Here is a 13,550-nt window from a genome sequence, read left to right as displayed (position 1 = left end):
GGACACAACAGGATACAAGCATGGACAGGATATGCCAAAACAGTACAGGAAAGAACAGGACACAACAATAGGAAGGGACAGGATAGGGAGCAGGGACAGGAAAAGAAAAGGACACAACAAGCAGGGCAAAACAGGATAGGGAAAGTGACAGTACAGGAAAGGACAGGACACAAAGACATAGGGGAAGTAACAGGACAAGGTTGAACTATACACAGAAAGATAGGAAATCACAATAAGTTAAGTACAGTAACAGGACAGTACAGGAAAGGACGTGTCTTGATAGGACATTACTGGACAGCTCAGGAAAAGACACAGCAACAAATTATTGTAATAATGTACAATTCATTACTCAAATTATCACACAAAATATCTCAAAAAGTTACACATTATGCCCCAAACTGAAGATATTTAAAAACAGATTCAGAGTCAGCGACCTAACAAAATTACTCCAAAAGGGCCTGGATTACTCATCTAGAAGGGCCCTGAAGAACCATAAACTACATATAAACATTTATCTAAATATACAGCTCTGGAAAAAATGAAGAGAGCACTTCAGTTTATGAATCAGTTGATTTTGCTATTTATAGGTTTATGTTTGAGTAAAATGAACATTGTTGTTTTATTCTATAAACTACAGACAACATTTCTCCCAAATTCTAAATAAAAATATTCTCATTTAGAGCATTTATTTTTTCAGAACTCAAATAATGCAAAGAAAACAAGTTCATATTCATAAAGTTTTAAGAGTTCAGAAATAATCAATATTTGGTGGAATAACCCTGGTTGGTTTTTAATCACAGTTTTTTCATGCATCTTGGCATCATGTTCTCCTCCACCAGTCTTACACACTGCTTTTGGATAACTTTATGCTGCTTTACTCCTGGTGCAAAAATTCAAGCAGTTCAGTTTCTTCCTCTTGATTATATTCCTGAGTTTTTTAAAGCTGAATTTACCTGTTAAAGCTCAGGATGCTCTTCACCTGAGTTCACGCTGCATAAACACACTCAGCTGTGCACCAGCAGCCTCTCCTGTCCTCGTCTCCTGCAGGGGGATAATTATGAAGCGCTAACGCTACGCGCTATTAACCGTAGAAGTGTGCTTGAGCCGACTCGCGCTCATTGAAATGCAAAGGTGGAAAGCTCTTAAGGATGGGGACGGACGGGGACGGGCAGGGTGGTGCAGGTGATGCGTCCTCACCTCGGCTGCATCGCCTCGAGTGTCGTCCCACAAAGCAGACAAGCAATCAACATGCTAATAACGGCCTTATGTTCCTCAGATGTTCCTCAGAGGGAGGCGAGGCCGTGGGCCGCATCCACTGTTTAGGCCTGAAATATGGAGCAACATGTGCTCATCTCTCCCGACGCCTACTGAATCCACCAGCACGTCCTCAGATGATGTCCTGCGTCCACCCCCACAACACCTAGGGTGCCTGCAGGACTCTCCCGCTCTTCAATATCTAAAATCTACTGTTCCAGGCAGCAGAGATATACCAATACAGAATCACACATCATTCAGGGACAGTACATGAAAGGAAATTACAGGACATAGGACAGGAAAGGACAGGACATTACATGATAGAGGCAGGACAACACAGGAAACAAAAGGAAGACAAGAAATGAAAGGGACATGAAAAGACTGGAGCGAATGACATTAAAGGACAAATTAGTACAGGAAAGAAAAGAGAGAACAGGACATGACATGATAGGGACAGAACAGTAAAGGTAAGGACAGGACACAACAGGATAGGCACAGGGCAGAACAGTACAGGAAATGAAAGGGCATAACATGATATTATAGGGATAGAACAGTCCAGGAAAGAAAAGGAAGAGAACAGACAAGACATGACAGGACAGGGAGGGACAGGCCATGATCAGAAAGGACAAAATAGTACAGGAAAGGACAAGGCATAACAGGATAGAGACAGAACAGGAAAGAAAAAGAAAAGAAAGGAGAGGACAGGACAGGATAGGATAGGATAGGAAGTGACATGATAAGTACAAGAAAGGACATGGCATAAAATTATATGATAAGAAAAGGAAGGGAATGGACAAGGGAACATGACAAGACAGGGACAGAATAGGGTAGGATGGTACAGGAAAGAAGAGGACAGTGAATATCATGATAGCAGCAGGGACATGACAGAACAGGAAAGGAAAAGACACAACAGGATAGGAACAGGACAATACAGGACAGAAAAGGACAAGGCATGACAAGACAGATACAGGATAGGGTGGAACAGTACAAGAAAAGACAATATAGGGACAGGACAGAACAGTACAAGACATGAAAGGAAATGACTGAACAGTACAGGAAAGGAATAAACAGGCCATGACAGAATAGGGGCAGGGACACAGTGCATAGTACAGGAAAGGACAGGACATGAAATTACATGACAGTTGAGTAGAGGAAAGGACAGGACATGAAAGGGACAGGACAATACAAGAAGGATAAGAAAGGGAAACGACAAGATATGACAGGGCAGTACATGAAAAGAAAAGGAAGGGAAAGGAAAGGACATGCCAGGACAGGGCAGGGCAGGATAGTACCGGAAAGGACAGGACAGGGGGTGGGACATGACAGTACAGGAAAGGAAAGGACACAACAGGATAGGGACAAGAAGAGACAGAAGAGTGCAGAAATGAAAAGGAAGTGAAAGGACTGGAACGAACAGATTGTTCTTAGAAAGTATTAATTTAAGATTTAAACATTCTGGTAACGGCGCTGCAACATTTCGCCTCAATGTTCTAATTTTATTTTCGTAAAAGTTACTTTTAACATTTATATAACGTTAATATTTGTCTTGCTGAGAACGTTGTGTTAGAAACTACGTTGTAATAACACTGTGATACAAACTATTACTAAATTATGCACATTTTTAGAACATTCCTTACGTTACAAACTAACCTAACCAGGACAGGGGGAGGGACATGACAGTACAGGAAAGGAAAAGACACAACAGAATAGGGACAAGAAGATAGAGAAAAGAAAATGACGAGACATGAACAAGGCAGAAAAGACAATACAGGGAGAGGGCAGGGATATGATAGTACAGGTAAGTAAAAACAGGAAAGGAAATAAGGAGAGAACAAGAAATGACAGGACATGTTAGGAAAGGAAGTGAAAGGACAGTAAGTTTTCAATTAACATTTTAAACATTCTGGTAAAGGCGCCGCAACATTTTATGTCAATGTTCTAATTTTTAGTTTTATGAATGTTCTACTTTTAACATTTCTATAACGCTTTTTTAGCTTTTAGCTTTTAGCTTTTTTTTTAGCTTCTAATTGTGATACAAACTATTATTGCATTGCACGTTTTCAGAACATTCTTTACATTCCTTACGTTACAAACTAACCTACCTGGAACCTTTTTTAAAACATTGCTAAAAACATTTACATTTACATTTATGGTATTTAGCAGACGCCCTTATCCAGAGCGACTTACAACAGTGCTTCAAAGTTACTTAAGATATCCAAAGCTAGTTTGTAGACTAGGATCAAGAGATACATAGAACTTAATCATGTTAAGAACCCTAGGAACCTTTTTTTAATTTTTTTTTTTATTTTATTTTTATTATTATTAGTTTAGGAACTCTTTGAAAAGATGTGTCTTCAGTCGACGTTTGAAGACCGTGAGTGACTCTGCTGTTCTGACATCCAGTGGAAGTTCATTCCACCACCTTGGTGCTCCAGCACAGAGAAGAGTCTGGATGTCTGTTTTCTGTGTGTTTTGAGTGATGGAGGTTCGAGCCGAGCCGTACTGGAAGCTCTAAGAGCTCTTGGTGCAGATCTGGTTTTGACCATCGCCATCAGGTATGAAGGTGCTGGTCCGTTTTTTGCCTTGTAGGCCAGCGTCAGGGTTTTGAATCGGATGCGGGCGGCAACAGGAAGCCAGTGGAGGGAACGCATCAAAGGAGTCACATGACTGAACTTCGGAAGATTGAAGACGAGTCGTGCTGCCGCGTTCTGAATTAACTGTAGTGGTTTGATGGCTCGCAGTGGAAGACCAGCCAGTAGAGAGTTGCAGTAGTCAAGTCTTGAGATGACAAGAGACTGCACAAGCACCTGAGTGGCTTCCTGAGACAGAAACGGTCGAATTCTTCGGATGTTGTACAGGAGAAATCTGCATGACCGAGTCAGATTTGCAATATGGCTCGAGAACGATAACTGGTCATCCAAAAAAAAAAAACAGTGGGTACCACTTAATAAGACTACCTTTATAAATTGTTTATAAACAGTTTACAATTTGTTTATTAATAGTTACTAATTAGGTTGTAAAGGCCTTAAAAATAATTAATAATCAGTTATAACACATACGTAGGAAGGGCAACAGTATAGATAGCTGTGGGTTCACTATTTGGCAAACAACAGGTCATTGTTGCCTTTTCTTTGTATGTGTTATAACTGATTATTAATATTTATAAACCCTTTATAAAGGTAGTCTTATTTTAAAGTAGTACCAAACATTGTTTTAAGGTTCTTTGTTATCTTTGTTACCGTATAGCACATGCATATAAAGACTGATCAACAGCTGCAGCAGCGGCATCATTACAGACCAGCACTGATTGGTTGAGGTGAAATCCTGCAGCAGAATTATCAGGGATATCAGTGAGGAATCTTCAGGAAAAAAGGCGGTATTCTCAGCAGCGCTGGGGATCCTGACACCTGCAGAAACTTCCGGATGAAAGAAATTCCTCCAGGCTGTTTTATATCCGCTCATTTGATCTGATTCTGAGTGTTTGGTATGGCTGACGTGCTACAGCTTTACTGGAGACGCTGCAACTCTTGCAGGTATGTGTTCACGCTAACGCCGCTCGCTAACCGCGTCCTGCTGCGGGGCTTTTATTATGTATTATTAAAGCAAACACAGACAGTTCTTTGAAATATTAGGATGTAGGATGAGATGAATTTTACATTTAACAGTGCTATGAAAAAGTACATTTTTAGTTTTTCCTTGCGTCCTTGTTTTTATGCATTTATTTATTTTCCTACATTGTAAATTGAGTACTGAAGTGAACCAGACTTTAAAGAAACACGATTAACAGTCCAGAGGTCATACACAGGCAAGACAATATCAGAGAGCAATCCAAAATTGTTGGAAAAATGCAAATACAAAAACAGGGTCGCAAAGAGAGAAAAAACACAGGCAAGAAGAAATACGTTGTACGAGGATAGTCCATCATTACTCAGCACAGTTGAAATGGAGGGAGGGGTTTATATAGGCCAGTGATTAAGTGTTAGTAATTTGGTGATTTACTTCCAGGTGGTGCCGTGTGCAGTGTCATGTGATCATGAGTGTCAGTGTGTGGTGCATCCTGGGTATCATGACTGAGTACGGGAGAGACAGGAGCGCAGTGACAGGTGTGACGATTTACTTTACTTAGTTAATTAGTCCCTGCTTATCATGATATGGATTAGAATAGGGCTGCACTAAATTAAACAATGCAGGGCCCATGATGTCACCAGCCCCGCCCCCACCCTCACGCTGTCTCATGTCCGGACCAATCAAGAGCTGAGTCTGAGTCAGCGCAGAGCTCAACTCAAAACCCGAGGACAACAGCAAAACAACAGTAATCGGCCCTTTAATCAGCATTTAAATGGCTTTTTAAAAGGTAAATAAGAAAAGCGTGAATTCAGCTGTAACTGGAAATATCTGCACTGCTAAACTGTGCTGGACTGAGGAGCACAGCTTTCCACACGTGTTCACGTTCACAAGCACGTGCCCAACCATGTGGATGGAGGCCATGCATGCGGTTACCTCATGTTTATTCCTTCCCCCTCCCTCTTGCGCTTCTAAGGCAGCTGCAGCCTGTCACTCATACAGACACAGAGACAGCGCTGTGTATCTACTTCTACGTCCAGCCCTAGATTAGAACGTTACTCAAATATTCACTATTCACTGTATACCTGTAACTCTACCTCTTCACTACTTTACTTTAACTGATGCTCTCAAACTTTATATTAAGAGACAAGAAATTCAAGTAATTAACTCTTGATGAGTTCAGCACAGCTGTTAACTGAAAGCCTGATTTCCAGGTGAGTCTACCTCATAAAGCTGACTGAGAAAATACAGCAGAGGTGTGCGAAACTGTCTGTCTACCAATGTAAGATATATAAAACATATTCTGCAGTACAGGCCATACATTTGAACACTCCTTCTCTTTTTCAGTGCGTTTTCTTTATTTTCATGACTATTTACATTGTAGATTCTCACTGAAGCATCAAAACTATGAATGAACACATGTGGAGTTTTATGTACTTAACAAAAAAAGGTGAAATAACTGAAAAAACATATTTTATATTCTAGTTTCTTCAAAATAGAAAATAGCCCCCCTTTGCTCTGATTACTGCTTTGCACACTCTCGGCATCATTCTCTCAATGAGCTTCAAGAGGTGGCCACCTGAAATGAAAAGTTTTCCAACAGTCTTGAAGGAAGGAAGGAGTTCCCAGAGGTGTTTATTAGCACTTGTTGCTCCTTTGTCTTCTTCACTCTGTGCTCCAGCTCACCCCAAACCTCAAATCTGGATTGGGTTCAGGTCCGGTGACTGTGGAGGTTCAGCTCACGTTTTTTTATTAAGCACATAAAACTCCACATGTGTTCATTCATAGTTTTGATGCTTCAGTGAGAATCTACAATGTAAATATCAGTCATGAAAATAAAGAAAACGCACTGAAAAAGAGAAGGTCTTTAGTATGGAGGTCTGACCCATCATCACAGCCTCAGACTGCATTAATTAGTAATTAATTATTATTATAGAGCCGTCTACCACACGACACTGCAGCAGCACCAGCAGCAGGAAATATAACACCAGGCTGATAATATGATCCCGCCCGTCTCCATCGCATCGCACATGCTCCCCGCCGAGCGGCTGAGTGCACACCTGTCGCTACGCTATCAGACACTGCGCTGCTTCAGATCCGACTCTGAGAACGTTATCAGAACAGCCAGGGGCTGAAACTCCTTTAAGGAGGCGGGTAATTAATGCGCTGCCTTGATAAGGTGGCATCCAGCTGCTGATGAAGTGTGTGTGTGTTTGTGTGTGTGTGTGTGTGTGTGTGTGTTTGTGTGTGAGATATTCAACTACTGTGCAAAGAAAAAGTGCTAATTTTTTTTTTATCCCTTTTCTCTCACATTTTATCACATTTATCATCAGCATATTTAAAAATAAATAAATAAATGAATGAGTAACTAGTATAGACTTAAAATCTTGTGAAAATCTCCTAAAATCTCCAGAAAATAAAGAATACTGTAAATACTGTAGATACTGCATATCACTTACAACACTACTCAACACAATTCAAAAGCACTTTTTATGTCTTTTTTATATTCTTTCAACAATAGCAATAGTTTTCTTCTTGCCACTTTTCCACAAAGACCAGATTTATGAAGTGCACGATTATAGTATAGATTCTCCCGATACACCTGAGCTGTGGATCTCTGCAGCTCCTCCAGAATGACCATGGGCTTTTTGCAAAGGCACACCTCGACTCTGTTTGTGGCGTGTTTGCAGAAATGTCTTCTTTCGCATCACTCTCCCATACAGCTTCTCCTTGTGCAAAGTGTAAGTGCTGTATTGTTGACCGATGCACAGTGACACCATCTGCAGCAAGATGATGCTGCAGCTCTTTGGAGGTGGTCTGTGGATTGTCCTTGACTGTTCTCACCATTCTTCTTCTCTGCCTTTCTGATATTTTTCTTGGCCTGCCACTTCTGGGCTTAACAAGGACTGTCCCTGTGCTCTTCCATTTCCTTACTATGTTCCTCACAGTGGAAACTGACAGGTTAAATCTCTGAGACAACTTTTTGTATCCTTCCCCTGAACAACTATGTTGAACAATCTTTGTTTTTAGATCATTTGAGAGTTGTTTTGATGAGCCCATGATGCCACTCTTCAGAGGAGATTCAAATAGGGGAACAACTTGCAATTGGCCACCTTAAATACCTTTTCTCATGATTGGATACACCTGGATATGAAGTTCAAAGCTCAATGAGGTTACCAAACCAATTTTGTGCTTCAGTAAGTCAGTAAAACGTAGTTCAGTTCAGGAGTATTCAAATCAATAAAATGATAAGGGTGCCCATACTTTTGCACCGGTCAAATTTTGGTTTAATGCATATTGCACATTTTCTGTTTTCTGTAGAATAAACCTCATTTCAATCCTGAAATATTACTGTGTCCATCAGTTATTAGATATATCAAACTGAAATGGCTTTTGCAAACACCCAAATATTTAGAGAATAATAATAGGGGTGCCCAAACTTTTTCATATGACTGTAAGTTTGTGGAATACTTTTTCAGGTTAATTGTTGGATGATGGATTGATCAGAGCTGCTTGGAATGCTCAAAGCTTGGGATGTGTTTTTATAACCTAAACCTGCTTTAAACTTTTTCTCCACAACTTTATCTTTTTTTACGTTTTTCTGCGCTACAACTGCGCACTCTCTCCGCTTTTAGACTCTTTGGCCCGTTTTCCTGCGCTACAACTGCGCACTCTCTCCCCTTTTAGACTCTTTTGCCTGTTTTCCTGCGCTAGAAATACGCACTCTCTCCGCTTTTAGACTCTTTGGCCCGTTTTCCTGCGCTACAACTGCACACCCTCTCTGCTTTTAGACTCTTTGGCCCGTTTTTCTGCGCTACAACTGCGCACCCTCTCCGCTTTTAGACTCTTTGGCCCGTTTTTCTGCACTACAACTTCACCCTCTCCGCTTTTAGGCTCTTTGGCCTGTTTTTTTGCGCTACAACTGCGCACCTTCTCCGCTTTTAGACTCTTTGGCCTTTTTTTTATGCTACAACTTCACCCTCTCTGCTTTTAGACTCTTTGGCCTGTTTTCTGCGCTACAACATCACACTCTCTCCCCTTTTAGACTCTTTGGCCCGTTTTTCTGCGCTAGAAATGCACACTCTCTCCGCTTTTAGACTCTTTGTCCCGTTTCTGACACCTAGCGTTCAAACTTTGAATCTCACATTATAAAAACCTGCTTAACAGCGGGCCAACTTTCATTCTATTTCTAAAATACCTCGCGGGCCGCTCCAAAAAAGGAAACGGGCCGCAAATGGCCCGCGGGCCGTAGTTTGGACACCCCTGCTCTAGAGTGACCATGGGTCTCTTGGCTGCTTCTCTGTCCAGTGCTTTCATTGCTTGATCTGTCTGTTTGGGTGAATCATGGCTATGTTTTGGTATATTTGCAGTTGTAGAATTATTTTGCGACAAGAGTCAGTGTCTAACAAGATCATATCTGTAATAGAGTTGCATGATGCACTGAACGTTAGATGCTTTTTCAATACGCTCAATAGTCATCACTTCAATGCTTTTAATACTATAGCTATATAGTCTGATTACAAGCTTCAAAGGAGTCAAATTAGCGCAATTTGATTCATTTCATAAGAAAACTAATTTACACCACGGCTACAGTGGCAGGATTAATGTAAAACTAGTATTCTGAACAAATGAATCAGTTCGCATTTTCTAATTTGACTCAGTTCAGCAACGCACGCACATGCAAGCCAGCAGCGCGAGAGAAGTGTAGAATGACGGCGACTTGTGGGATTAGTGAAGTTACACTAATGAGTTAGTTAAGATACTCTGTAGCTATCTATCTATCTATCTATCTATCTATCTATCTATCTATCTATCTATCTATCTATCTATCTATCTATCTATCTATCTATCTATCTATCTATCTATCTATCTATCTTATTTAAAACAATAAAGTGTTAATTAATAAAACCGAGCAATGTGTGTTTAAATTAATACATTATTAATGTTCTCACTATTTATTTTCCTTATTTAGAATTTAACTTCTACCCCTTCAGGTTCATACAGTCAGGCTACCGTTACATCTGTGCTACACAAACACACAGAAAATACGATTAATATGTAGCTCAATACATCTGCATAGGCCAAGTGCCTGTGGTGTGACATTCACAATTAAAAAAATATAAGTATTTTGATTATTTATCATAAACATTTCAATGTGACATTTAGGGAATAGTAATAATTTAAAGTAAATTAAATAAAAATGATTAAACGTTTTCCTATGTGTGTAGATAATGAAAAATAATGCAAAAGGTAACATATTTGCACATGAACAATGCTATACTTTTATATAGAAATGATAAAGAATCGGGATAAATTGACTTACATTATCACATTATACCCATTTTTAATTTAATACACAATAACAGTCATGTCACACAATATGACATTTTTAGTCACTAAGACTGTGAACTAGTGAATAAATGTCAATTTGAAGAAAACATATATATATATTTTTGGAAATATAAGAGTTGGTAGAATATAACCCTGTGATTTCCATGACTTAATTTTTTACTTTACTTAAATTTTTTCTTCTTAGTATCGTTTTGATATTGAGAATCATGATACTACAGTTGGTATCGGTCAAAATTCTGGTATTGTGACAACCCTAATTTGTACACATAAATACACTGTAGTTTTGAGGTGAATTTTGACATTTACGTAGGATTTTATGTACAATTTTGTAAGCAATCGTTAAAAAAATGGATTGTTGTGAGAGAGCTACAGTCCTCTCACACACTTTCTCGCACTCCCCTCAACTCTCACAAACACACTTATTTATAATTGTCCCCTTCAGCCGGGAAGAGAACAGTTTATAGGCAATAGAGGAGGTCATGTCCCCAGTTAGCAGTTAGCTACCAAACAGCTCAGCAGTTTAATCCAAACAGCACCCACCTGCCTGTCCAGCTTCTGCTGCCGCAGGGTACTGCCCTCCTCGTCCAAAGTGCTGCAAAAAACACACAGAAAATAACAACGATTACTTCGGTGTACCTCAGTACATCACACAACCTGTACAACCTGTAAAATAATGGTTTCAGGTGGATTATGGTCAGATTATTGCTTTTACAAGTTATTTTCAGGAAGAAATGGACACTGTGAGTTCCGAACCAAGATAAAAACAGACCATCCAGACTGTTATCAGCAAGAAGTGCAAAAAAAGTGCAAAAGTACCATTCAGGCTTTCAGTTAACAGCTGTGCTGAACTCATCAAGAGTTCATTACTTGAATTTCTTGTCTCTTAATAAAGTGTTTGAGAGCATCAGTTAAAGTAAAGTAGTGAAGAGGTAGAGTTACAGGTATACAGTGAATAGTGAATATTTATAGAGTAATGTTCGAATCCAGATTATGAGAAGCAAAAAATACTCAATTTAATAAAGAACTAAAGGTATCACTTTTAAATAAAGGGTTTATAAATAGTTAATAATAAGGGAGTTTATAAATGGTTCTAAATTAAGTTGTTAATACTTTAATAAGCATTAACATTAATAAGCACTTAATAAACACTTAAATACAACGAACATCAGTGACAATTACCTTTTTTTGAACATATCTAATAAAATAAAATCAGTTTAAAAGTCAGTTTAGTCATTTAATATGCTATTATAGGTATAAATAAATGATTAATAAAGTTATGAACAGAAATGTTAATGATGACCGATGGAAAAGATAAGTCCATAAAGAAAGATAAGCTTCTAGTAAAATCTGAGGATTAACAGTATAAATAAATTAATAAATAATTAATAAATAAATTAACGTGGAATCACTATTTGGTACACAACAGGCTACTGATGCTCTTCCTTTTTGATGTGTTGAACTGCTTGAACTGCTTACTTATGGCTCATAACCTAATGAATAACTATATAATAATAAACTCCTTTATAAACTATTTATAAACCCTTTATTAAGGAGCTTTATTATAAAGTGGTACTGAATTTAAAAAAGGACTCAGTCAGTCAATCAGAAAGTCAATTTCTAAAGAAGTTTGAAAGCAAGAGTGCAGTCACAAAAGACCATCAAAAACATTATGATGATAGAACTGGCACTCATCAGGACCGCCCCTGATTTGTTTTCAACAAAACATTGGACTGTCCTGCATGCAGTCCTGATCTGTCCCTAATATAGTGCAAGATATACAGCTCTGGAAAGAAATAAGAGGGCACTTAAAAATGATGAGTTTCTTTGATTTTACCAAATTAAAAACCTCTGGAATATAATCAAGAGGAAGATGGATGATCACAAACCATCAAACCACCAAACTGAACTGCTTGAATTTTTGCACCAGGAGTAAAGCAGCATAAAGTTATCCAAAAGCAGTGTGTAAGACTGGTGGAGGAGGAGAACATGATGCCAAGATGCATGAAAAAAAACTGTGATTAAAAACCACCAGGGATATTCCACCAAATATTGATTATTTCTGAACTCTTAAAACTTTATGAATATGAACTTGTTGTTTTATTTGCATTATTTGAGGTCTGAAAGCTCTGCATCTTTTTGTTTTTGTTATTTTAGTCATTTCTCATTTTCTTCAAATAAACACTCTAAATAACAATATTTTTATTAGGAATTTGGGAGAAATGTTGTCTGTAGTTTATAGAATAAAACAACAATGTTCATTTTACTCAAACATAAACCTATAAATAGCAACCTGTAAATACAGGAATATTAAATATTAAATATTAAATGATGTATATTACACAATTTCATGTAGTTAAGTAAATTTCCCAGGCTGTTTGAAGTGTTTCTTAATTTAATTCAGTATAATTTGTGTTTTAGACACAAAAAAGTCAGATAAATGTTGAGATAAACAGCTCCACAGCACAGTTCTGCATATATTACCCTGTGTTTTCAGCAGGCGTACAGTAAAATGATGCATCGTATAGAAGCAGAACCTCAACACGTAAAGTCTCTCTCTGTGTGTAAAGTGTGTTGGAGGGCTCGTCTCCCGAGAGCCTAAATTGCTCCCAACAGGAAAACGAGTGCGGGCTGTTCCGCCGAGCTCTCGGGGGAGAGATCTGAAGCTCTTTAGATGAAGAGCTAAGTGCTAAAATAACACTCCACTCTGCTCTGAAAGAGTGACGGCAGCGCGACAGGCTCGGAAATAAGAGTATAAGAGTCACACTGCTCCAGAAACTCCATGTTCACTGGTTTTACTGCTGGCACTCACAATGGGTCCTGCTGGTCTGGGCTCAAGAAATTTCATCATTTTTCACCCATTTACGTTTCCTATCTTGCTTTAATCAGAGAAATTTGATCAAATTCCCACAACACAATGTGAAATGCACAAAATGTACTGTATATCATCACTGTCAAAAGAGACGTTATTAATGAGGAGATTAATGGCCACTGACTGAAATATGACTCAGGGTTCTCGTAACACTCAACCCAGCATCTATTCAAGGATAAATTCCCACCCTTCAACAAAAAGAGCCAATCATCTTGCTGCTTATGCTTCGAGTAAATGAGGAGATCAGCAGAGGATGTGGAGATCTGCGCAGGCGCAGTAGCCAGAGCGAACTGGAAAAATGGTTGGCGGAGGTTTAGATCAAACATGGTTTAGACATAGGGTTGGCGATTAAGTTTGACCGCTGCCAGATATTTTACAAGCCATTAATTGTCCACAAAAAAAATCTGTTTTGGAAAATGTAGTGTAATGGGATGGAGTGCTGCTACAGACCAGTAGCTCTTCAGCCCAGAGGGTTGTTGAACCCAATTGCAGAACAGTTGATCTCAAAGCA

General features: G+C 38.9%; 1 protein-coding gene across 1 annotated transcript in view; it reads right to left on the bottom strand.

Annotated features, from left to right (window-relative positions):
• The window catches only part of tub (TUB bipartite transcription factor), a 167,908-nt gene that overhangs the window by 56,245 nt on the left and 98,113 nt on the right, over positions 1-13,550 (bottom strand). Inside the window, exon 2 of the mRNA XM_022670111.2 lies at positions 10,711-10,762. Coding sequence (XP_022525832.2) covers positions 10,711-10,762 — 52 coding nt within the window. The remainder of the gene's footprint in view (positions 1-10,710; positions 10,763-13,550) is intronic.

Source organism: Astyanax mexicanus, chromosome 16, assembly GCF_023375975.1.
Source record: "Astyanax mexicanus isolate ESR-SI-001 chromosome 16, AstMex3_surface, whole genome shotgun sequence".
In the NCBI taxonomy this organism is placed as follows: domain Eukaryota; kingdom Metazoa; phylum Chordata; class Actinopteri; order Characiformes; family Acestrorhamphidae; genus Astyanax; species Astyanax mexicanus.
The sequence above is the reverse complement of the archived record's forward strand: the minus strand, read 5'-3'. Positions and strand labels throughout refer to the sequence as shown.